The sequence below is a fragment of the Canis aureus genome, chromosome 15 (assembly GCF_053574225.1).
Source record: "Canis aureus isolate CA01 chromosome 15, VMU_Caureus_v.1.0, whole genome shotgun sequence".
Taxonomy (NCBI): Eukaryota; Metazoa; Chordata; class Mammalia; order Carnivora; family Canidae; genus Canis; species Canis aureus.
The window spans coordinates 2341662-2369219 of NC_135625.1; the positions used below are offsets into that span (position 1 = coordinate 2341662).

Consider the following 27558-nt stretch of genomic DNA (forward strand, 5'->3'; position numbering starts at 1 on the left):
CCATTCTGTACAGTTAGCTCTTATCCAATAAAACTTCCTTTATTACCCTTTTGAGTTTTGGGGTGGAGGTAACACGGGTTTGGGGTGAGCTGGCCATTGCTTTCCTCACCTACCTGCAATTTAAAGGAGCCAAAGTCGTATAGAGAAGTCTTCTTATCGACACTGTTTAGCCATATCCTTATGATGCCTTCAGACTTGTCCATTATTCCCCATTTTAAAAGCCTTCTAATATCTATGATTACATTTGTACCCAAAAGGGTGCATTAAGGATGTTAAGATTTACTACCTTGCTATATAGTCCATAACACACAGAAAAGGAAACGTCAGGAGCGTATTTCATGGTGACAGCAGCACGAAGTATCTGGGGGGCTTGTCTACGTGAGGAGGCCTCAGGCTCCCCCAACGGGCCCTGAGATGCGCCGAGACTGTAGTGTCAGCACGGCTGCCTTTATTTCCCTGGTTTAAAGTCAGTAAAGACGTTATCATCTCAATATACTGAAGTAAAGGAAGAAACAGGGCCCAGGACTGCTCTGCTTAAATCCCCACTCTGCCACCCAGGAGCCGTGTGGGAAGATCCTGGACTCTACTGGGTCTGGGTTTTGTCGTCTCTAAAACGGAGATGTGGCATCTTAAGTGTGGGGGCTTTTGTTTGCACTTGCCTGCGACGTAGCAAATAATCAATGAGCGTCATCATTCAGTCCGGTGTTTGTCAAAATGCATTACTCGAATACATTTGTATGAAAACATTTTGATAAAAAAATAAATAAAAGGTTTCGGAACAAGACTAAAATGATATCATGTTAGGCATGACCTTAGACTTCTAGCCAGTGTGCAGGGGCTCAAGAAAAGAAATTCATATTATAAATGCGTGTGTACACATATATACACAAACGTGTGTGCATATGTATACACACACACATATATACACAAACACAACACACAGAAATTCAGAATATACACACACATATTTGTTTCTCATTCACATTATGCTTGCTTCCCTAAAAAATGCTGAAATGCGTGTACGACTGTATCTTTGTGGAGTACGACGACGGAATTTAACTTCAAAATGGAAACCATGAAAGAAAGGAACCCGGTTATTTGAACTGGTGGTGCTTGAGACGTTGCTGGATATAGTCTCCATGACCTGAATGATGCCACTGCCTTTCCAAAATAACGTCACCAGAGCGAATTATCGACATGAGAAGGGTCAAGGTCATGGGAACAAAGCAAGATCGCAAACAGACACAGGTTGGAAGAGGCAAAAGAGGCATAACTCTTTTTTTTTTTTAATTTTTTTAATTCATTTATGATAGTCACAGAGAGAGAGAGAGAGAGAGAGAGAGGCAGAGACACAGGCAGAGGGAGAAGCAGGCTCCATGCACTGGGAGCCCGATGTGGGACTCGATCCCGGGTCTCCAGGATCGCGCCCTGGGCCAAAGGCAGGCGCCAAACCGCTGTGCCACCCAGGGATCCCAAGAGGCATAACTCTTAGTGCCAGCTAATTCCCCGGACTGACTCCAGGGACAGAAGAACAGCAGAGGGACCGCCGGGGAAACTCCGATCGGTCCTGAACATCAGTGACAGCCGTGTTCCACATGGATGTCTTGGTTCCCATAATTACACCATGGTTGTGTAAGACGGGAGCAGTGGACGAGCAATGGGTTCAGGTACAATGGGTACAGCTGCTCTCTGAGCCAGCCTTGCAAATTCTCTGAAAAATGATTTCAAAATGAACAGTGAAGAAATGAAATAAGGAGACAGGGGAAGAAGGTCTTCCCTTTCCTTGTCCCGTGGGCAGGGATGCGGATGGGCTCCTTCCGGGGCGTCTGTCACTCTGTGTGCCTCAATAATCCTTCCTCATTAGAAATAAAATATGCACCAAGTCACTTCTCAATTAAGTGACAAGTTGGATAAACATTGTAGGTGTTAATTGACCCTTCAAGGGTTCTTTGAAGCTCACTCAGCTTCTCCGATTCCTTTGAAGTTTTGTTTTGGCTCCAGCAAGTCACTGATTAGATTGATTTAATAGTGAGATTATGATTCGTTAATGGGAACAAAATAAAGTGCAGTTACAAAACTTTTTTTTTTCCTTTGGTTCCCTCCAGTGTAATCTTGCGCAAATCAGAGAGACAAAGCGGTAGAGTTCTACTGGTTAGTGAATAATTGAGCTGAGACCTTTAAAAAATCATAAAATAACAGATGTTGTTTTGATAGAATGAGGCGGGTCTAAGCCAAAGCAGCCCAGAGACACCTTTGCATTGATTACCACTGGCATTTTCCAGGGCAGGAGTTCGGACAAACTCTTGCACTTGTAGGACCTCTTAAGTGGGCCGCATCTACACAGCACCATAAGCCTTGGGTTCATTGACTGTCCGTTCAATTGGTTGGTGTGGGAGTTCCGTGCGGAGGCATGTATCCGAACACATGTCCAGGGAATGCAAATATGCACTAAAGGGAAGGCAGGGATGTGTTCAGGGAGGCAAAACTGAAGGATTCTGGGGTGGGGTGTGGCAGGATGGAGGCAGGCCGCACATGCTATGGCAAGCCTTGAAAGGCACACTGAGGCATCTGGGTGTCATTTTGATGGCCTGAGGCTGTCATTGAAGATTATGGAGGAACAGAAGCGTCTATGCTTTGGGATGCTTCTTAAATGCATTTACTGTTCCTTATTTCCTTATCTTCTCTACCCTACCATGCATGCTACCTGCATAGACGGGGATGCATAAATTATTCCCATTATATGAGGGCATATTTGAAAGATAGTAAATGCAAAAAAAGAAGAAAGAAAGAAAGAAAGAAAGAAAGAAAGAAAGAAAGAAAGAAAGAAAGATAGTAAATGCTCCATTAGTTGTCTCCTGTCGAGACTTTCTGTTCCTAGTCCCTTTTACCGCCACGTCTTAATTTAGAAACCACCATAGGTTAACTCTGAAATAAAGTCAATTTTCTTTCTTCTTGGTGTTTCTAGTTATTATCTACATGCTATGCCACCAAATCGCTTCAGAAAGGAAGACTAGTTGGCTAGCTTCACTGCTAACCACGTTTTTAATTGCAAGAAAAATCATAATTGCTAGACCATGTTACAAAGAGAATTAAAAATGGCAGCTCGCTGTTAAAGTAGAGTATTGACAGGAAGCCAGCCTGTATGAAATTAGAATCTGACTAGTAAAAAAAAAATAATAATAATAATATTTAATTAAATAAATAAATCAGCCTTATCTAACGTATGCATAGTGGATGGGGTTTAAATTGCACACCCCTCCACATTTAATATATGGATAATTTCGGCACATTACATCATTCACCACATTTAGACTGCTCCACTGTCGCCATGGCAACCCTTACATAAAACATAGCTGAGTTGGTAATTTCACTCCAAATTCAATGAAAATAAGGCTAATCCTATTATTGTTCTTAACAATTTTCCAAGTAGCTTCTTCTGAGAGTGCCCTTGCTTGTATTTTCTGTCTCTTAAAAATAGATTATTGGAAGATTATATGTTTTGGCACTGCACGTCCAGCCTTCCACACTGACCAACGGTCACTGCTTCCTGACCTTGTGCTCGAGGGGGGCACACACACCTGCTCTGTCCTTAGGATCTTCCTTGAAGTGGAGGGATAATAAATCTCTTAAATATACCAATTTGAACCATTAAACATTTCAGGGACTGTCAGTCTAAAATTACAGGAAAATAATAGTCTTTTTAAGATAAGCCACAGTGTGCATTTGTATAAATCTAAAAAGGGTACTTCAAGTGACTCCTTTGTATTATAAATGCACTCGTGTGTGTTTCAATAGTGATTTAGGGAAATCACGTGCTCCTTTGTAGCCTCCACTGAAGAGTAATTGAAAGATGAGAGTTTCATTTAAAAGTGGTCCCACGGCCATGTCAAGATAGTTCTCTTATAATTATGATCAATGCTAAATGTCACCCCAAAAAGCTCTCTGTACTCCGAGTCTCTATTGATGCAGCATGAGTGTGAAATTGTTCTCAGTTGGTTCTTATCCCCTGCTTCAGCAGCCTGTTCAAGGCTCTCGGATCCAGCCTACAGTCCTGAAGTAGAGAAAAGGTCCTTTCTCCACAGCGCACTAAGTCCAGACCTAGACTGTCCTATGACGGGGATGGCAGTGGAGTGAAGAGGAAAGGTAGTTTGGAGTCAGAGGCCTTGAGCTTGAGTTCTCTGCCATGTGCCCTGTGCGCTTTGCTCTCAGCATCTTCATCAATAAAAACTAGATAATACGACCAAGTCCCCCCCAGGACTTTTGTGCCAAGCCACTGGGACAATACAAATCATCATATGAATACAGTCCTGAACACAACTCTCTAAAAATAGCCACTGAGAGGAAGAGCATGTTGAGCCAATGGGCCACCCCTTTTTTTGGACCAGAAGGAACACAAGACTGGGTCAACTTTCCCACCAAGAACTTTCCCAACGACTGCCATTGTGTTTTTTTTTTTTTTTTCTCCCCAGGCTGTTCACAGATCTTCAATCTTGGTGCCCTGGCAAATACCTAGATATATTTCAGAGCTGGAAAATGTCCTCTAGCCTGAACCCAGCCATCAGGAAGATGGGCCAATCTCCTGTCCACCATGTCAGTTCTCACTCTGACAACCGTTAGGAATTGTTGCCATCAGTGGCCCCACCTGACCTTTCAGATGCAACACACTTTTAGCTCACCCGCGACCCCATCCTCACACCCTTTTCTGAGTCATACTGAAGTAGCTGGGGACATGGACCAGCAGAACATACAGATAGAGATTAGGCAGGGAGGGGGAGAGGGTATGAGAGAAATCAACAGTGATAAGCAAAGAAGAAATGGGCAACAAGTCAGAAAACATCCTCCAGCTCCTGCTTAGCATCTTTTAAGAAAAGAAATGAAATAACTGAGCTTTGGCGTCTCAATGGTCAGTCACAATGCGCTCGTAGGAGCCACGAACCTTTTGGAGGGTTATGTCTCGTTCTGATTTCATGTGCCCTATTTTTGTTTCAGACCTTGGCATGGACATCTGCACCTCCACGTTTCCTCTCTTACATAAACTAAGTCTGTTTGGCAAAAGCTGTCCTGACCGTGGTTCTAAAGTCACTGTCAAAGATGCCTCTCTCTGTCCCTCTCTTTCCCAGCCTGACATTTAGCAGCAAGACTGGTCAGTGGATGACTGGTCAGTGTCCACGATCTCTGGAATCTCTCATAAATAAGGCCCTTACCATTAATCATATAGTGTCTGAGAATGACTCACTATATATTTTATATTGTAATGAATTTCTGAAAACCAAAACAGTGCAATTTTAAGGCTAGCGGTGTGACATCCCTGACTCTCAGGGTGATTGAGGGAGAATATGCACTCAATAGATATTTAATGAGTCAACTTAAAAGTTGACTTAGGAGCTCCCTTATCTTATATACACCAGTATGTTATTTGTCCAAGGTCACAAGGCAGTACTTGGCGGAGAGCCCAGGACGCACAGCTTTATGTTCACAACTTGTTTCTAACACTGATGTTACAGAGAGTGAGACCGACACTATCAACAAATTCTTGGGTGCTTAAAATTGGGTAACGCAAAATAAACAGGTAAACTTGCTCAGTCTAAGAGTATTGTTTAAGATCAATCGAATATAAAGCAAAGATCAGAGAGGCCATGGCTGTTTTTCTCTTAATTGAGGTAACATCTAATATAATCACAGCAGGATGAAAGTAAGGAAAAGAATTTAACCTGTTACTATGAATCCTCTGCTTTGTGTCTTAAGCCTTAGAAAATAAAATAAATTTCCATTGCAATAATTGGCTTAAAAGAGGTGGTCTAATTTTACAGCATGTTTCAGGGTGGGTATTTTTATCCTTTAGTCTTTACCCCAAAATGCAAACTTAAACCCATTGAAACATACAGTCACTCATTTCATATTCTCCTCTACCCACATAAATGGCCAACATCTCCTCTGACTTACGCCCTAATTTCAATATACATGCATTCAGGTTGGTTTACCACTCAAGGTCTAAAATAGAGAATTAATAGGATTTTTTTTTTTAAACTAAGAAGTGAAATAATTAAAACAAAATCCAGTCCAACTCACAACAAATGACTTAATTTGAGATGTAAAATCCTCAACATCTACTTGAATTCTCCCTCTTGGATTACACTTATAGACACAATTGCTGTCCTTGCAACCAATACATAGACCAAAATCCACTGCAATTTAGACCCGGTTTCCTTCTGCCTCCATGAGCACACACGCCACAGAATTGATCCTCAGTCCACTAACTTTACATCTGCATTGGATTAGTATTTATGGTTTGCCTGTGACCTTCATAGGTGCAGGATCATCAGGAAGGAAAATAAATATGCTATCGTGCATCTGCAACACAGTAGATAAATGACTGGTAACATGACATTTGAAAATGGTCATAGTCTAAAAATATCTGCTTCCATGGAATCAGCTCCAGAACAAATCCAAAGGCTAACTTAGCTGGCTTAGTTACCATCTTCCATTGCTTCATAAGAGTCCGAAATGAGGGCATGTGAGGTGCCAGTGCCCAGGCGCAGACCACTTCCCCAACTCCAGATACCAGCACAAAGACACCCCGGAGGCTTTGGAGCCAGTCACAACATACATGCCCCTGTTAGTGGGCAAAACAGCCGAGCAAAGAAAGAACACTTCCATGTGCCAACGACCATGCAAAGAAGGCCATTGTCCAAAACCTGTTGGTGGATCTGGGGTCAACGCATGTCCCCCCAGAACTTACCATATAGATGGGGCTTCTGTCCCACTGATCTCTAAGAAGTCGTACCCTTCTTCTAGCTGGAAGTCGGTGAAGACCAAGGCGATGGTGTCGCCGGGCTCGGCCAGGATGGTCCAGGTGCAGTCGGCGTTGTTCCCGTACTCGGAGGGGAAGTGCGGGCTGGAGATGGTGCTGCTGGTCCCCCTCAGGGTACCTCCGCAGGCTCCCTCCGCTGGCGGGGGCAGAACAAAAGGCAATCAGGTTTCCAGACAGGCTCAGATCCAGGCGCCCCTACCACGTACCCCCCTCCCCCAGGCCCAGGACCACTCCCTTCCCAGCCCCGAATTGGTAACTCAAGGTGACAACAGATTTCTCCTGGTTTATTAATTAGTTCTATGGAAAGACAGACAAAAATCTCAACACTTAACGCTGCATTATTAACTGAATTCTCATGATAGGAGAGAGAGAAATCATGACTTTCCTAACGCCTGGGATGCGCACTGTCATACACCTGACAGTCACAGAGAGCCGCATGCGAGTTTCAAAGATGTTCTCTGAATCCTTCAAGATGGAAATTCAGAAACATTTTGAGATTTAACAGTACGTAGCCATGCTTTATTAATTCACTGATACCAGGCTTTGAAAACACCATGCTCTTAAAAGTAGTCATCACCGTAATTTCTTTTCTTCCTGTGGAGTTTGGAATGTGTATTTGGTTTTGAATTTCAGATAAGTTCTTGACTAACGTGATAACAAAGACACCAATTCATGAGAGCCTTCTGAGTCAGAAATCGTTGCTTGAAAACTTATAGAGGAATAACGTAGAAGGTGGCAAGGAAAAGGTAATGACAAATGCATTTAAGATATAAATTAGCATTAAAATGTCGGTTTGAAGAGAAATAGATCTTGTAAAGTTTTGTAACATAGGGTAAATAAGTGTTTGTAAAATACTTATTTTAAGACATGTCTGTGGGTTTCCTTCCTTTTTCCTTCCCTCCTTCCTTTTTTTCCTATTAGATAATTTCTGCCCTAAGAGCATATTTAACATTGACAGGTGTTGGTGCCATAATAGGAGTGATGTATGAAGCCAGCCTGTCACCAAGTTGGGGAAATTCGCCTTTAGCACCTTGTATGGTTGGACAAGATCGGGCAGACAGATATTCACACTTGGCCATTAATAAAACAACCGTGGATGCAAACATATTGTTCACTCACATATACTGGCACCTCTATAGTAATATAGTATTCTCATATCTTAAAGTATTATACACACAGGCATGATCATTAACACCCATGGTATAATTCTACTTAATACATTGGTTTTATTTCTCACATTATATCATATGCTGTGAAAGTCACCTCGATAGAATGCAAAGCACAAGAGTTACAGCACTGTTATAGAAAAGTTAAAATATAAAATATCATAACTGAGAGGACTTAAAATTTATCAAATCCAGTGTTGTGACTGACTAATTAATTCAACTCTGAGAGTCGAGACTCCCTAGATGCTTTGCAATTCAGCTCAGTGGCAAACAGCTCCCCTTCCAAAGTGATAAAGAGGGGAGAAAAGCTCATATCAAATCACACAGGATTTTTGAAATGGTATCCTAAGCAGTAAAGCATGGCTTATGATCTAAAAGACTTTCAAACAGGTGTATTTACATATATATGTATATATATATATAATATTATATATATAAATATATATATTTCATATAAATATAGAAATAAATATATTTGTTAAAAATTAATATATTATGTATACACACCTATAGAAATAAATATATTTGTTAAAGATAAATATATATACACACAGACACACACACACACATAATAATAGGAATATAGAACAAGAGCAAATAGAACAAGAAGTGCACTGATTTCTTCTGGGAAAGTTCCTCGGCAGCATTTACCAAGTAGAGGTGATACTGCACCTGTCTGACAAGAGCACCCACGGGCAGGCCCCAACCAGCAACAATGGGCATCAGCAGCAGCTCTACAGCAGGCTCTGGAGCCCCCCTCTGTGCCTTTATCCCTCTAGTTGTTTGACTATTGGAAAATCTGATGACCTGCAGAAAGTGCCTGCGAAGCTGGAGTGACATGGCTGCTCCAGGGGCTGCAGAGAGTGGATGTCCACTGACGGCCTGGGGGGGGTATTTTAATAGCTGATATTTAATATTTTAATATTAAATAATATTAATATTATTTAATATTAAAATTTTAATATTTAATATTTCAACAGCTGATAGAGCGGAGTTGGTGCCTACGAGCCGATAGAAGCCCTGGTCACCCGACCTTCCCTCTCAGTGATGCCTCCCGCTCCCATCGAACAGGAGAGTGGTTGAACTCACTAACCTCCACTGTCACTTCCACATCTCATTTTGATGCAATGAGCCTGAAAGCTTAGACGTAAAGTATGTGGATTTTCCTAGGACTTCAGGTGAGGACCAGACTCCAATGAGTGAGTATCATGTCTGCTACTTCCAGGGAGAACTGGGGGGCCTATTACAAGAGTGTATAAGTGGTACTATTTTACGGCAACTCTGTTGGAGACTGGAGAGATGATACAGGAGACAAATAAGAATATAAAATGGAAATAAGGAGAAAAATTAAAAGGAATTGACAGAGAGCGAAACATATATTTGTGTCTCCTAAACCTACAATCACCATTGTGTTTTCTTAGATAGATATTTTAATGCCCATAGAACATTTTGAAATGTATTACAGTTAAAATTACGTCGGGCTAAGTACATGCAGGATATATTATGATTTCTTAATGCAAGATTTCATATAAAATGTTATGAAATGCTGTTTAGATAATCTGATTGAAATCTTGGGGAATTAAGCACATAAAGCAAAAAATATTTCATGCTACTCACTGGATAAAAAACTTAATCACAGAAAACTGTCTTTATAGAGTGGTAAAAACATATTTGTGTGTGGCGTAAATATTTAAAAGCAATTATAAGGATGCTTCAAACATTTCTCCAACAGAATATTTTAACTATTTTTTAAAATTATTTACTTATTCATGAGAGACACAGAGAGAGGCAGAGACACAGGCAGAGGGAGAAGCAGGCTCCTCACAGGGAGTCCGATCTGGGACTCGATCCCGGGGATCCCAGGATCCCACCCTGGGCTGAAGGCGGCGCTGAACCGCTGGGCCACCGGGGCTGCCCTATTTTAACTCTTTATTTTCTGTCCTGTTTCTGTAAGAAAAATGTTTTCTGAACTGTAACATTTTACCCATCTATACATGTAAAAGCATTTGAGGAAGGGTAACATAATGATCATATTAGATTGCCAGATGTTTTTAAAAATAATGTTTTAATTTAGATTTTAAAAATCTATCAGTAGAATAGTTACATATAAAACAACTGAATAGATATCTTTCAAAGCACATTTGGCCTTGGAAAATTTGTTTAATTCATTAATTTTGGAAATCATGTCAGTTGCGAACTACCACTTTGGCTGCAAAAGATTTGTTAAATTGTCTTCCTATAAAATATCACTTAATGATAAAGCCTTTGCTATGTAAAAATGGGAGCCTTTATCCTCATAGAGCAGGGTGTTATGAGGACCCAAATTCTTAGAAGGATTCAGTATTTGATAAAATGAACATCATCAGTGATGGGAGAAGAACATATTAACAAAGTCATTGGGATAAGGAAAATTTGAAAAAAAAAATCACTTAGAAACAACCTAATAGAAAAAAATATATTAATCAATTAAAATGTTTGAAAGTATAAAATAATGGACAAATTAGCAGAATAAGAATGCTGTATTATGTCAAAAACACTATATTATCTCAACTAAACCAAAAGTATATTACTGAAATAAAATAAATTTTACAATAAACCAATGACCTACACATAAAAAAATGCTTTTCAAAATAAACCTATAAAAATAAAATTCAAAATAAAAAGCAAGATGATAAATGAAATTGCAACATAGCAAAAGGAGGTCATCTATACTTATTTGATTCACATTTTTCAGAATAATATACCAAGAAATTGGTGGAAAAGACATAGTAAGTGACAATTTAAACAAGAATGAATTTCAGAATGAAATCCTAAACACAGGCAAAGGTTTAATGTCTCTTGTTATCAGTCACTGAATTTTTTTTTTTTCAGTCACTGAAATTAAAACCATGGTGAAATACTTAGTTTTAAATTACATTTTTAGCAAAGTAAAATAGAGGTGCCTGGGGTGGCTCAGTGGTTAAGGGTCTGCCTTGGGCACAGGTCATGATCCCGGCGTCCTGGGATGAGCCCCACGCGGCTCCTGCTCAGCGGGGAGCCTGCTTCTCCCTCTCCCTCGGCCCACCCCTCCCTCTCCTGCTTGTGTTTCTCTCTCGCTCACACTCTCTCTCAAATAAATAAATAAAGTCTTTTTTTTTTTTTTAAGGAAAATAGCTAAGGGTAAAATGGACACCATTCTTTGCTCCTGATATCAAGGTGTATTGATATGAAATTTTGGGCGATCTGATAATATACACGAGGGATACTACACAGGATGTTCCTATCTTTGGCAAGTCACTCAATTTCGAGTCTTATATTTATTGAGTTCACTTTAGGTGCTTGATATTCTGAACTAAGTCCTTTATCTGGACCATTTATTGAATCTTTTCAATATGTATGAGAAAATTAATGTCGCTGTTCGTTATTTCACGGATCTCAAAAGTGAGATTCTGGTTCTTCATGATAAAACACGCAGCTGGAAGGTGTTAAAGTCATGAAATACCAACAAGATCAGCCAAGTAGCATTAAAACTAATTGGTATAAACATTATCGCGAAACATTAAGAGAAGTATCCATTCTGCTTTGCATAAAAGCAACACAAATTGACGGCAGTAGGCGTGTACACATCAACGCTGTAAAATCAGTCTCCGGGGCGCCCGGGTGGCTCAGCTGGTTAAGACCTGGCTCTTGGTTTTGGCTCAGGTTATGATGTCAGGGCCGTGAGAGCCGCGGGGGTCAGGCTCCGTGTTCAGTGGGGCGTCTGCTTGGGGTTCCCTCCTCCTCCCCCTGTCCCACCCCCACTCACGCACTCACGCTCTAAAATAAATAATCTGTTCAGAGAAATAAAACAAAATGAAATCACTTTCCTGCCTCATTCCTACTACCTCTCTCTGCTTCCTGAGTCACTTCCCAATTACATCGGTCGCACCTATGTCTGGACCTCAGCGTCTCTGCAGTCATGGGAGCTGGGCCAGGAAGGTACAGGTGTAGTGGCTGATTTTATGCTCTTGACTGGGCCACAGGGTGCCCAGATACTCCGCTGGACTCTCCTGCGGGTTGGAGGCTTTCAGAAGAGATTATCCCTTGTTGTCATCGTGGTGAGGTCCTCCCATCCTGCTAAGACAATGAGGCACCTCAGCTTGTCCCGCAGCTTTGGGACACACACCCTACTGTAGCTGAACAGCTGCTTGGGGATTTCCTTTTGCTGTCATTTGTGACCAGGGGAGTAATGCAGCAGGAGGAGCTGCAGGGACACTTCCGAGTTTCAAAGACCTCCTCTCAACTGAACCCCTCCGAGGACGTACAGAGGCAAGGTGGCAGATGTCCCTGTCCCGAGGCTTCGCTACTCGCCAATTTCCAAGGGAAGAATGTGAAAATCCGAGCTACTCACCATTACGAAATCTTCACTCATAATGCAGTTCCAGGCATTTCCTTAGGAAGTAGGAGTGAATAAAGACGCTGCTTTTCTAGGAGATGCCGCATCTCATTATTAAATCATCATTAAGAGGTCACGCTGTGTCATGGCTTCGCAACCTCACTACTGTTGACATTTTGGGCCACGTAACTCTTTGTTCTGAGGGGATGTGCGGTGCATTGTAGCAAAATTTGGTACCCTCCAAAAAAAAGAAAAAAATTGGTACCATCCTTCCCTCTGCCCACTAAGTGCTGGAAATATTCTCAATTGCGTTGATGAAAAATGTCCGCAGCAGACATGCCAAATGTTTGGGGGACAAAATTGTCCCTCGTTGAGAACCATTTACTTGAATGAATTTATTTACTTGTTTAAGGGTTTTTTTTTTGTATATTTTTTATTGGAGTTCGATTTGCCAACATATAGTAAAACACCCCGTGCTCATCCCGTCAGGTGCCCCCCTCAGTGCCCGTCACCCAGTCACCCCATCCTCCCACCCACCTGCCCTTCCACTAGCCCTTACTTGGATGAATTTAATTAGTGTATTTTCAGGTCTTTTCAGTGATACTATGTAGAGCCTTTTAAACAGGAGAAATTAAAGCCACTAAAATGCTGTGCAATATTGCTTCTTTGAGTCAAAATTAATAACCAATTAGATATGTGGCTTACTTAAGTGTATCAAAATACAGGGGAACCACACATGGCATGCTCCCTTAAATAATCTGTTTATATAAAATAATTTAAAAGAATTAGAATATGAGTAATAGTATTTGAAAATAGTCTCATTTTTAATATACATCACAGATTTTCTCACAAAGAATAAGCCTAAGCAAATAAACTTAATTAGGAAACAGCTATTAAATTTTCTAAACTAAGATATTTTACCTCTAGGAAATCCAAAACACTCAGTAAGAGTACAATAGACTTATTGTCCTTGTTTTAACTTATCTTTAACCTTAGGATTACTATTTTGATGGAAAGCATGTGTGTGACAGATGTAACTTAAATTTTTTCATATGATCAATCATATTTTCAAATATGTTAAATCCGTTATTTCTGACACGTTTTCACAAGGCAGGCTTCACCCATCATCTAAAAACTAGTAACAATGTAAAAAAAATAGTAATGAAACACTAATATTTTAATCATCCATTAATAAAATGCTAAACAGAAGTGTCTTATTTGAAAATTACATGGAGGCGTCTCAAACCCAGAGATCACCAGCCAGATTTCAAAATACTTCTGTCCACAAACCCGTGGAATCCTCTCTCTTGCTACCATCTACACGTGCCTACCTGCACACACGCAGATACGTGCACACACACTTGTGCACTCACACCCGACAGCACTCGAACTAACCCCTCTCCTTCCTTCATCCTTTCTCTACGATCTGTTCCACTCCAATCAGCCAAATGGATTCTTTTAAAATTTAACCTAAATCTTAAAATTTGTTGTTTGAAACCCGTGACACTTCTCTGACCACTCAGAATAAACTCCTCGCGCTCTGTGACCTGCCCCGCTGCCCCTGCCCCCCAGGCCCCCGCCTGTCCTGCTTGCACTGAGCCCCCACCCCGACCTCTCCCTCACTCCCTTCTAACCCCGCGGCCTCCTGGGCCCAGAGCCAAGTGCACCCCTGCCCGAGCCTCTGCCCCCCTCACCCTGCCTGGCTCAGGTTCCCCCTCCTGGGCCCACCTTCTCTGACCACCACTTGTACATCAGCGTCTCCTCACCCTGCTCTGGTTAACTTGTTAGCACTTGGCTAAGGGGGCAGCACTGGCCCGCTAGCCTTGCAGCTGCCTTGGGACGAGGCTCCCTGTTCTAGAAGCAGCCTGAAACTCGGTGAGCGCCCTGCATTCCCGCTCAGAGCCCGGACCCCAGTATTCCTGCAGTTGCAGGGTGGCGAGGCGCCGGCCTCCCGGGATCTTCAGTGCAATGGGACTCCAGCACCAAGTGTTTGTGGGGCTCGGTGTGGCACCCAGCTACACCGCGTTGCTAAAACTAGCGGTAGAAAGTACACGGAGCTATAGAAATCCGTGGCTTCTTCAAGTATAAGGGGTAAGCAACCTTTTCTAAGAACTGAATCAAGCCTCCAAGTAGAGATCTTTCCAACAAAACTTAATTGCCAAGAAAGTGTTACCGCCGTAGCAGTCCGGGAAGGGCTCAGTTGGTGTGTTTATTTTGCTTTGTTTGTTTTCAGCAAGCAGCTAAGCCGCAAGATCAGGAATGTTCTTTTGATACTCAGCAGAGCAGTGGGGAAATTTCAAGAACAGATAAAGTCAAGGCAGGCAGAAAAACAAATAAATCAAAGCAAGCTTCCTGGCACCTGGAAAAATTATTTCAAGTTCCAAAAGTTAAGCATCTGATGTGAACTTAGAAATCGCCCACACGAAAGAAAATGTATTAACACAGAGAAGTAACCAGTAAAATAAACTAAATATTTAAGTGATGTCATCATATTAATATAATGTAAGTCCTGAGGATATTAATGTGAATAAAACGCATCAAAATTTTACTCTGATTTTGCTGTACTCGAGGGGTTTATTTGGAAGCTGAAAGCTGGGGGATCTGGTTTCCTAAATGCTATTTATATTCCCATTGTCTCCCGCCTCTGTTTTGTTTCTTTTTTTTTTTTTTTTACATTTTTTTCTTTCTTTTTTATTCATTAGTCAGAAAGAAAATAAAGTCAGGTTCCAAAGTGCCAAGGAAATACCTGACTGTAAAAATCAACATACAACACATAGATTTTTTTTTCAATGAAATAATGAGTATCGGTGCTGAGTCACTTCATTATTTTGAAAATTATGTTCCCAGGGCTTCCATGCAAAGGTTGCAAGTGGCAAAACAGAGTCCAGCAAATGGGCTTTAGCTCCCACACCAAATTTCTACCAGAGCAATTATTTCTTTAAATCAATTTCCTATATTGAGGGTTCACAAAGTCTTCTTGCATTTGAAAAGAAGCTTCGCAGCTCAAAGGAGTTTGAATGTCATCAACTTAATCCAAGAAGAAGATAAGGTTTTTAATAAAAGATATGTTTGAATCTACTGATATCTGGAAGTGAGGAAAATAATTCCGACTGTAAGCAGAAATCAGAGTGCACTCTTTCCCCTAAGGAATTTCCAAACTTCCACAAAGTTGCATTCTAAACTCTAAAATTATTATATGCCTTGCCTGGGTATAAATGTTGCTAGGAATATATCTTAAGGGCATAATTCAAAATACAGAATAAAATATTATTTAGAGTCATACTTTGCCATATTTATCATAAAGAAAAATGGAAACCAACTAAAAGTTTAACAACAGATAAATCATTAAAGTATGATGTATCCAAACCGCGGGACCTCGAGTATGTTCACCAAGCATTTGTAAGGCTGCTCCAGGAAATGCCTGAGCTATGCTAGTAAGTTCATAAAATGCAGGGTGCGCATCTAAATTCTTCTCAATTTTAATTGTTTCTGAGATTTTATTTATTTATTCATGAGGGACAGAGACACAGGCAGAGGGAGAAGCAGGCTCCCTGCCGGGGGTCTGATGCGGGATCAGCCAATGACAGCTCATTGAATTATTTTCGAACATTTTAAGTTTTAAAAGTCACGCTGCTTTGGGTAACGTTGTCCTTCCTAAGTCCCCACGTTGCTTCCCCAGGAGGACGGGGGTGGGGGGGTCTGGAGGGAGAGAGAGAGGCACCACGAGGCGCAGGTCAAGAAGCCACTGCCTCCCACAGCCTTCCCCTAGAAGGGGCTCTCGGGCCTGGAACACAGGACGGCCCCAAACCTACGTGTACTGTTTCTTCACACGCCACCACTCCCGTTACGGCTGAGACCCTCAGGAGATTATCCTTTTAAGTCCTTGATCTCTGTGCACGGTCACTGCAAGCAGCAGTGGTCTCCTGGTCACCCCACACACCCTCAAAGGTCTATGCATCTCGTGTCTGACCGCCCTCCCCTCCCAAGCTCTTGACCCCCTCCACCAGGTCCTCTGAAACTCAGGTTTAGCCATCAGCAAACGTCCCCACATGTCAACCCTTCCAAGGCAAACCCTCCTTCCCTAACGGAAACCCGGATGTCTTCTGAGGATGATGTGTCATGAAGGCCTCCCACGTGTCAGCGTTTGCTTCCACGGCCCAAGTGCTGCGGGCCCTGGGGCTGGACGACGTGTCCACCTTGCACGTTGCATTACTATTTCCAGATGCGTCGTTTTTTCTTCCCTAAAGTGCCCTGGCTTTGAGTCTCTGGTCCCCAGAATCTTTTTCCTCTAGTCATCTACAAAATCCCCAGGGAAGGCCCATTATTCCTCGGAGATTTCTATCCCTGGAACACTGCCAGTTTCTCCAACTCCATATTTGGCCTAATTCTTGCTGATTTCCATATCAATGCCAGATCGTCCTTTGAAGCCTGGCTTCTGAGTTCACTCGCCCCCTCTCCAACCTCAGTTCACTCCAACCCCAGGCCCAACCCTTTGGAGCCTTTGTCCCCATCCTCACCCTTTGTCTTTCCACCACGATACAAGATCATTGTGCAGAGCTGCACCTGAAGTGTCCTGGGATCAGATCCCCAGTGTCCATACATCCAGGCCACTTTCCCAAACACCTTGACCCCAATAATTGTTTGGCCCCACAGATGATCCCTGGTCTTGCCACTTTCCACTCTCATTCCTCATGTCTTCAGGTGGCACCTTGGATCTCATGGCCATTTTTAGAATACTCCCTTGCTCTTCCCATAAGTCCATGGTCAATATCTTAGATTCAAACTTGGACCAAACCCACATTTATTCACATGCAGTTAAATATGGCTGGAGGTAAAGCAAAACCAGAAATAAGCACATGCAACGTTAAATTGATAGCCAAATCCACACTGGCCTTTAAAGAGGGCATTCTTCATTTCCATCAGTTTTTAGTCTTACTTTTGTGGGATGGCCATTTCAAACTCCCATCATCCTTAACCTGCTAACATCTGCCACCATATTCTTAACCTTATGTAGTGATTTTGATTCGTTTACTGAACAAAAATTCAAAAGAAATTTAATAATCTATGATTATTAGAATAATCATACCTATTATTAGGTATGAATACCTATGAATACCCTATTTGATCACCTCTCTGCACTTCTGCCCATAAAATTTCCATCCTGTTTACACCAGCAAGATTCCTACCTAGGGTCAACACCTGTTTGTGTTCTTGCTTCCATCGCGGACCAAGTTCCTAAGCCAAATCTTCACCATCCTCTCCTTTCTCAAAATGATTATCTTCTTTTTTTATTGAGAATTGTCCTGGGCAAACAAACATATTATAATTTACCTAATTGTTTTAAAGCTCCTACCCCACAAGCCCACATCTACCTCCAGATTGCATGTCTCTCTCTACCCTATTTTGAAACAAACAAAACTTTCCCAATAATACATTTCAGAAAAAAAAAAGTTCTATAATTGCAATCTTTAATTTTTTTCCTGTCCTCTCTTGAACCCACTTGAGTCATGATTTTGTCCTTTGTGGCCCAAGGCAGCTGCTCTTCTCAAGTAAGCAGCACCAATAAATCCCACAGTCAGTTCTCACATCACACAAGCCCTCAGCAACACTGGACAGTTACCCATTTTGTCTTTCTTGAGATTTTTTTTTTCCCTAGGCTTTCAAAACTGTTTTTTTTTTTAATTTTGAAATAATTTCAAACTCACATTAAGTTTGCAAAAATACCACAAAGTTATCCCCTGTGCCTTCTCCATTTTCTACTGGTGATTACATCTTGCATACATGCTACAATAAAAATGGTGCTGGTACAATGTGAACATCTGATTTCTTCACTGGGAGGTTTGTGAACTACTCTTCTCATGCTTGCTCTGATCTTGTTGGTCATTTATACTCAGCCCCACCTTGTTTCATGTCACCGTCCACTCCTTAGTGGAATACCCGAGGTTCCATCAGTAGACCTTGTTTCTCCCTCACTATATTCATTCCCTTATTGGTCCCATCTAGGCTCAGTGGCATGGATTTAAATGCCATCTGCCTGCTGACAGTTCTCAGCTTTCTAGTTCAATTCCAGATCTCTCTCTTGAATTCAGTTTTATGTGTCCGATTGCCTACATGATACATGTATATGCGTGTCTAAACAGCATTCCAGACTTGCATCCATGTCATACTCTTGATCCTTCCTTTTCCAAATATGAAATTTCAGAGTATGGCAACTACACTCTGTAGCTTAGTAAAAAAGTCATCGCATCATCTGTGACTCTTCTGTTTCTTTCTCATTCCGTGAACATGGAGTCAAAGAACCCTACTGCCCCCTTCTTCAAACTGCATTCTCAATCCAACTGTATCTTGCAGCACCCTGCTGCTATCATTTCTCAAAATAATATCATCTCTCACTTTGAATATTACAGTGGCTTCCTGACAGATTCTCTGATTTTGTCCTTCCCACCATATATCCTCTTCTCAACAGAGTAGCCAAGCAATCCTCTTAAATTCTAAATGTGATCGATGTTGCTTCTCAATGCCTTTCCATATTACTCACAATAGAAGCTAGTGTCCATGTTATGGACCACAGGACCCTCCAGGACCTTTCCCCACCCACCTTTTCTCTGACCTCCTTTCCTACCACACACACCACTGTCTAGTCTGCTCCGACCATACTGGCTGTGGTGCTACCCTTTGTTTTTTCACTGTATGTACTAGTCTCAGGACCACAGCCCTGGCGTTTTCCTTGATCTGGAGTACTCTCTTGATATTCCCCTAGGGTTTGCCCCCTCACCTCCATGGGGGGTCCAAGTGATGTTGGTTTTGTCAAAGACAGAGGTTTCCCAGGATACGGGACCTTAGGTGTTAAACCCAGGGCAGCCCTAGGCAAACCAAGCAGCAGGTCCCTACAGACCTTGGTTCAATGTCACGTAGGGAGAACATCTCTGAACACTTACTACAACCAGATATAGGACATATTTGTTTTTACTCATCTCTCTATGTATCTATGTTACCTATCCCCAACAAAGAATATTTCCATGGAAGCTGGGAATTGTTTTGTTCTTGTTTTGTTCATTTTGTAGCCACGTCTTCAGGAACTAAATAGGAAACTGCAGCTTGTGGGCCACAGTTGGCCCCATTTTTATAAATAAAACTTACTGGAACATAGCCATGCCTATTTGTTTAGGTAATCTCTATGGAAATTTTACTTCCAATGACTGGCTTACAGTAGCTGATATGGAGACGATGTGACTTGGAAAACATAAAGAAAAAAGAAAAAAAAGGAAAACAAAGTATTTACTATCTGGCCTTTGATTTGATTGATAAGCACATCTGAAAACTTGTAGGTCCTTGATAACTAAATATTTCTTTAAACAATGAATGAATGAACACGAATAGTAGGCAGACATGTTCTATTGGAAATCAAAAGACAATTAAGGCAACTTTGGGGTATCATTTTGGTGCCACTAAATTCTCAGCAAATTAAAAGTAAATACTAACATTGAAACTGAAAGTAATTGTGGAGAAACTCCTTGCGGCGTGGAAATTTGTTCAGCCAGTGTGAGATGCATAAACAACATCCCTAGAACTCTCTCCTTAGGAAAGAATTAAACAGAAGAAACAAAAGCAATGCTATATGTACAGAGACACTAATTATAGCATTATATGCAGCAGTAAACATTGGAAACACTCATTATGTTCAATTATGGGGAGAGAAAAAACTATTAATTTGTATAATTTGAGGATATTGAGAATAAAATGCTATCAATTAAAACTGAAAAGTTTATGATAAGATACTAATCTTGCAAAGGACAGAAAATGTAATCTGCTCACAACTTCAGTCTCTGAGAGTTTCTCAGAGCTTGAGTTGGTCTCCTTGGATCCCTAATCTCCCTCCCTCCTAGCTCTTCAATGATAATGTTTACAATAATAATAGCAATTATTAGTATTGAGCATTTTGAGCATCTAACGTAATTCTTACCAGTGCCGTGAGATTAAAAGTATTAGTGTAATTTAACAGATTCAGAACCAGAGGCTTTACAAGAAAAGAGCTTGTCCAAGATGTTCCAGCGAGTACGTGACAAAGCAGGATCCTGAGTGATCAAATCCTTCCCATTAAGCATGCCCATTACTACATCTCAATGAATGGCGTGTACTTGGGGATGTATTTATATTTTTTAAATATATTTTTTTATTTTTTATTTATTTATGATAGTCAGAGAGAGAGAGAGAGAGAGAGAGAGAGGCAGAGACATAGGCAGAGGGAGAAGCAGGCTCCATGCACCGGGAGCCCGACGTGGGATTCGATCCCGGGTCTCCAGGATCGCGCCCTGGGCCAAAGGCGGGCGCCAAACCGCTGTGCCACCCAGGGATCCCAGGGGATGTATTTATATTAGCACTAGTCCCATTCCGCCCTACAACCGAATGTGTTACCTGGAATAGAATCACAGGAAAATAGTGTAAATTAATCCATAAAATTGAAAATAACTGGCATACAGGCACTTGTGATTAGGCTTTAAACTTGTTACAAGATTGTTTTTAAAGAGATAAAGGAAAAAAAGGAAAAAAAAAAAAAGGCACTTAGCAGAAAGCCGGTAGCATAGTGAAATGTGAGACGTGTAAACCAAATTTACTATAATCTAATGTTGACATATATTTTCAATACTTTTCCCCCCCAATTTTGGTAAGATTTACATTAGAGTTGTTTATTGCACAGTGTGCAAGAAAAGTGCTTAAAACCAAATTGTCTAAAGCCATTCGAACTTAATTTAGAACCAGGTTTCTTATACGAAGATTGCCCCACTCAATCTTACTTTGTAATGCGTGGTCCTGACATGACAGATCATTTAAGATTCATTTTGTGTTATTTCTGTAACATAACTGATAAAAACACAGCTGTGTTTTAAATATCACAGAATTTATAGGCTCCCATAAAAAGTATGACTTCTCTCCCTTCCCTCCCCTCTAGCTGTATCTTCCCCATCCTCCCTCTCAACCCATCATCCCCAGCAGTAGAATGCCTGCAATTAAAAAGCCCTGAGTGACATTTCATAAGGCATTGGCAAGTGACATATTGTCATTTCCAGTCACGTTATGTAAGGCTTATCAATTAAAGAAATTTGCAGCCTTAGACAGCTCCCCATGAGCCACAGGCGTGCATTATTGAGCCTGTTTTATTAGAGGTGTTACCAACACCGCTCCTGCTTCTTGACTTCATGCATCTTCGCTCGCTAACTACCATTTCTTCTTCCAAGAAAAATGCAACTGTCCTGAGCTGGATGAAAATCAGTCAGCTCTTAAAAGAAAAAAAAAAAAAAAAAAAAGGCAAGCAAAACAGCTGTCACATCCTGTATTCTTTAAAACCATCACATAATATTGACAATGTGTTTTGACACATTTAGGTGAATATTTATCTTAAATGCATGTGTTTAGACAGAAACAAGGTTAGAGCTTTATGGAAGCTTAGCTCCCAATAACGATTCATTTGCTATTATTTTTAATGGTTTACAAATCTTGCTTCTTACCAAAACAAAAGCGAACAACCTGCCCTTCAACTTTCCCCAAGGAGGAGGCCGTCAGAGGAAAATGTAAAAAGCATGAAGTGTGAGAAGTGGTCGTATCACCTACATCTTCGTAGCCTTGGATGAGATTCCTTGCATGTCAGGGAATTCATTTCCCCAACTGCAAACGATAGATAATAACCCCCTCCCCGATTCTGGACAATATAAAATAGTGTGTTCAAAGTTTATATTATGATCCCTGCCATGGAGATGTGATCTAAGTAAAATGTTTAACCGCACTCACTCTACTTCCCCTTCCTCTTCTTATTTTTTTTTATTTTTTATTTTTATTTTTTTCCCCCTTCCTCTTCTTGAGTATCTCATGGTTACCTACAAAGAATCCATCGGCTGGAGATAGAAAGTAAAGAGGGAACAATAATTGGCCACTACCTCTCAAGTATTTTTTTTTTTTTTGAAGAGAAAAGATGTATTTTATTTGCCCACATTTTCCCCTTTCCGTGTTTTTCTTCCTTCTTGATGTTTCATAGTTCCTTCTATTAGGACTTCCTTTCTGTTTGGAGAAATTCCTTTAGCCAGTCTTTTAAGGTAGGTCTGCTGGTGACAAATTCTCTTATTTACCTTTAACCAGTATCTTTATTTCCCTTCTATTCCTAGAAGATAAATTCACCATATATTGAAATCAGAATTGACAGTTCTTTTCTTTCAGCACTTAAAACATGTGCCACTTCTTTCTGGCTTTCTTTCTTTTTTTAAAAAAAATAATGTTTTCTGCTATCATTTGTATTCCATTTCCCTTATAGACAAGTTGTTTCTCTTGCTGCTTTCAAGATTATTTTCCTTGTCAGTATTTTCAGATGTTTCTGTGTCTTGGTATGGGTTTCTTTGAGTCCTCTCAAGTATTCTTGTATCTTGGCTCAACCGCCTCCCGAGCTGACTCTGCTCGGAGCCAGAGCACTTCCGCCTCCTCCCACCCCACTGAGCCCACCGCCCTGCAGCATGTGCCACCTCTTACCTTTTTGCTTAAGGGGAGAGTAGGTTCCTGGGAGGACAGATGAGGGGTGGAAAGAAGGAAAAAGAAAGAGGTTCACAGAAACCTAACCCAAAGGAAGCCCTTCCAGGAGCAGGAAGACCGTTGGAGGAACCAGACCACTCTCTGCTTTGCTTTTCTCCGAGGTTGACTTACTCTGTAGAGAAATAGCTCTCGCAAATCATATTTAGCCTTTAAAATAAAATACAAGAAAGGCCTTACAGCCACACAGCCCTCTTGAGCTGAGCCCACACGAAGTTTTTATTTATTTATTTATTTATTTTTTGGTGTTCAATTTGCCAACATATAGCATAACACCCAGTGCTCATCCCATCAAGTGCCCCCCTCGGTGCCCATCACCCAGTCACCCCGTCCCCTCACCCACCTCCCCTTCCCTTACCCCTAGTTCATTTCCCCGAGTCAGGAGTCTCTCATGGTCTGTCTCCCTTTCTGATATTTCCCACTCATTTTTTCTCCTTTCCCCTTTATTCCCTTCCACTATTTTTTATATTCCCCAAATGAATGAGACCATATAATGTTTGTCCTTCTCCAATTGACTTATTTCACTCAGCATCATACCTTCCAGGTCCCTCCACGTCGAAGCAAATGGTGGGTGTTTGTCGTGTCTAATGGCTGAGGAATATCCCACTGTAGACACAGACCACAGCTTCTCTCTCCATCATCTGTCGATGGACACCGAGGCTCCTTCCACACTGTGGCTCTTGTGGACATTGCTGCTGTGAACATCGGGGTGCAGGGGTCCCGGCGTTTCACTGCATCTGTATCTTCCACATGAAGTTTTCCATCTGCGATCCACAGTGGTCACTTCCAGCAGGAGCTGGGCTCAAACCAGCTTCACACCCACAGAAGATACTGAGACCACCAGGCATCACTTGTCCCTCCTGGCATCTGACGGCCTTTATTTCTGTCCTCCCTGGGCCCACGACCTCGGAGTGGGCCGTGGGGCTGTGAGCCATCCTCCTGGGCCGTGTGTGGGAGCAGCTGGAGCAGGAGGCGGCCTCCGACCACACGCACCCATCGCTCTCCTCTCCCTCGGGGACACCAAGTCACCTGCTGCTCCTGACGGCACATCAGACAAGCTGTGCTCTCCCTGCCCCTTCGCAGGTCGTTCAGAACTCAGGCATAGCGTTCTCAAGAAGAACATGTTGAATTTAAATTCAAATGTTTGCTTCTAGAGGAAAACTTACTTTCTTTTAAAGTCACTTATTTCTCCTCTAAATTAGAAGGGAATGGGCAGGGCATTGCATGAGAAGCCCAGGTGAAGATTCTGCTTCTCCCACTTGCTACCACGTGACCTCTGAAAAGTCACTTTGTGCCTCGGTGCCCGAGACTCTATAAAAAAACAGGAATAATGGTAGCATATAACTTGAGTGGTTATTATGAAAATTAGACACAAGAATAGATGTAAGGCACATAGAAAGGGCTTGCCACCTGGTCAGTGCTAGAGGTTTCTCTATTAGTATCACAACTTTTTTTTTTTCTTGAAACTTTATAATTTTAATAGCCAAACTGATATTCCTATCATTTGATATCAAATGGTACTCTATTTCCCATTTATTCAGATACTTTGAATTTGATTGATTATTATTCCCTCAGAGAAAGGGACTCTAGAAAGAATCTACATTTGGACTATTGCTAATCTATATTCTCTACAGTGTCATCCTATACAGGCATTTGTGGATTCACATGCATGGTGTATATGTAATTTTTGTCTTCTCCATGCATCTCAACTGTGACCCATAAGGTATAATGATGTGTTCCTATGTGGACTACCCTTTAGTAGGGACTGAAAATCCTCTTCATCCGAGTCTCCTTTCATTCAGTTTCTCTCCTCAAATCAGCCTGATAGGTTTTTTTCTTCCCAAAGAATATCAATGATGCCTAAAAACTTTTTAAGAGCTACGAGCCTTGAGATAGCTTATATGAATTTCCCTTCAGATTATTTGCCATTGGGCTTCACTTAGTTTCACAATCTGAAGCTGCTTTCAAGACTGGAAGGGAGATGGGATGGGACAGTAATTATAATAGTTGACATTTATATAAAGTGCAGGAAATTGCTCTGCATTTGACTTGTATAAATTAAAAAAAAAACACAAAAAAACAAAAAAAATAATAGTTGACATTTAGAGAATTTCACTATGTCAGGCTCTTTGCTAAGCACTTCACCTGGATTATCTCAGTCTTTAACAGATGTATGAAATAGGTGCTGTTACACAGAGAAGGAAATTCAGACCAGAGAGAGAAAGTAAGTTTGACAAAAGCTACAGCACATGGTTGGCGATACAGCAGGATTTGCTCCCAGGTAGCGCTGCACCCGAAACATGATGCTACGTCATCTGTGCTTTATTCACCTTCTTTTGTGCTAAAGACTTTGCAGGGTCCTTAGCATATGCCATTTCCTTTAATCCTCGGACTACTACTGAGAAGAGCATCTTTTCAAAATATTTGTTTTTTCTCTTCATAATACTGTGTAGAGATTAGCTACGCGGCCTCTGGAGCTGAGCTGCCGGATCCAGACGTCACCCGTATTGCTTTCTGGCTGAACATCTCACCGCAGTATACGTATCAGTTTACAGACGGGGAAGGTAGGCCCTGGAATTCAATCTGGTTCCTCCCCTCCCTGGAGTGGGTCTTATTTTCACTTGTTCGTAGTTTGTGAGTCATACATGCACAAAGCTGTTTCCAATTCCTTGCTTACTCCACTAGCTAATCTGCACCTTCTTCAAAGTTTTCCATAATCTTCATTCATTAGACCTCAATGTCATTTGTTCCAAAAGTAAGACAGCAAGTGAGATGAGATTCCTTTTGAGAAACCTTTTTTGGCTTAATCAAGAGCTAGCTCACTCTTATCTCTTGCCTAAACTAATTTTAAAAATAGACTCTACTTTCCATACTATTCAGCTCAAATCTGTTTCAGCAATTGCTGAGAAGTTAAGGGGAAGAATTCCAATCAGACTATGACACAGATTTGTATACTTGAGACCCATTTTTTTTCATCAGTCCTTATCACAAACCTACATCTATATATTGAATCTACATCGTAAGTGAAAATGAAACCCACTCAGCACCAGGACTCCACATGCATTAACAAGTGGAAGGAACAAAGAATACTAAAACTCCTCTGCCTGCGAAATCTGAGCCATTTGAAGTAGTAGCCACTAGCACACGTGCTGAATGAGAACTTGAAACGTGGCTTCTATAGTGACGTATGTTGCAACTAAAATACACACCAAGATTTTAAGAATAGTATGGAAAAACACAAACTACTTTATTGATGTTTTATATCGATTGTGTGTTGGAAAGATCATCTTTGGAACTATGTTGGGTTAAGAAAATGCATTATTAAAACGTATTTCAACTATTTCTCTTGACTGCATCAAAGTGATTATTAGGAAATTTTAATTACATGGTCAGCTCATACTTGTGGGTCACATCATGTTTCTAATGGAAAACTGTTCTAAACACTGAGCAATTAGGCATTTAGAAGCTATTATTCTAAATAATATTATTTTATTATTAATTTAATAATATCTAATCTAATATTTAATGTTATCTAAATGTATTGTTCTACATGCCTATTAGGCATGTAGAAGCTTAACCCCTGCCCCTCCACTAGCTCCATCACACACAGAGGATGCTCTGGCCTACAACCTAGCTCACACTGAACAAGTGCATCTGTGGCATTCACCCATCTGTGTGTTTTATCCTTCTCCCCAAGATTATGAATATAGTATCATCTCTCAAAGGAATCTATAGTTTAGGTTTGCTTTCTTAAAAGCCTCTCTGTTTTCTCTTTTGACCTAGGCTTGGAAAACATTACTTTTTTTAGCTTGAGCTAATCTCTTCAGTCAGAAACTTCAAAATCCACTTGCCGTGTGTGTGTGTGTGTTTGTGTGTGTGTGTGTGTGTATGTGTGTGGAGAGACAGAGAGAAGAGAGAAACTACATTTCAGCAGAAGCCAATAATATGCTTAAAATAATGAAACAATGCTTTAACATTCTGGGAAGAAATGTTTTCCATGTATAATTTTATACTCAGCTATAATATCCAATAGTGTGGATGCAGACAAGAATATCTGCAGGCATCATAAGGCTTAAAGGATTTTCCTCTGAAGCAACAGTTCCTAAGAAGCTATTTGAGGTGAAACAAAGAGAAAAGAACACATTGGATGTAGGAGAGAGTAGGCAGGTTGAGTGGGGCAGTAAAGGAAGAGCCTGGGAAGCCAGTGCCAGGGACCTCAGTGTCTGAGGGACACTTTAGGGAGATGGAGGTATAGGTTTAGGGAATTCAGGGCAATGGAAGTGCAATATCCTGGGAACAGTGGCAACTAGAAACCTCAGGAACAACAGAAAGCAATTGTATGGGGAACATAAAGCAGTCAAGAGTGAGAGAAAGTCTATGGCCTTCAGGAAGAATAATAGAGTTTGTTCCTAGTAAAAATTCAGATAAGCGTAAAGTGGAAGATATCTGGATGACTGTGACAACCATAAGTTTTACTTATCCACAAGAGGCAAAGAAAGATAATTCAAAATTTTAGGACCAATGGAAGGTCCTAAAGGCAGTCATGAAGGCAGTCACGGTATGAATGGGCCAGCCATTTACAAAATCCATTTCTTCTTCTTCTTCTTCTTCTTCTTCTTCTTCTTCTTCTTCTTCTTCCTGCCTTTTAGGGGATC

General features: G+C 41.1%; 1 protein-coding gene across 2 annotated transcripts in view; it reads right to left on the minus strand.

Annotated features, from left to right (window-relative positions):
* Positions 1-27558, minus strand: part of CSMD1 (CUB and Sushi multiple domains 1) — a 1870054-nt gene that overhangs the window by 927325 nt on the left and 915171 nt on the right. For both annotated transcript variants that reach the window (XM_077848529.1, XM_077848528.1), the window contains exon 5: positions 6740-6947. In XM_077848529.1, coding sequence (XP_077704655.1) covers positions 6740-6947 — 208 coding nt within the window. The remainder of the gene's footprint in view (positions 1-6739; positions 6948-27558) is intronic.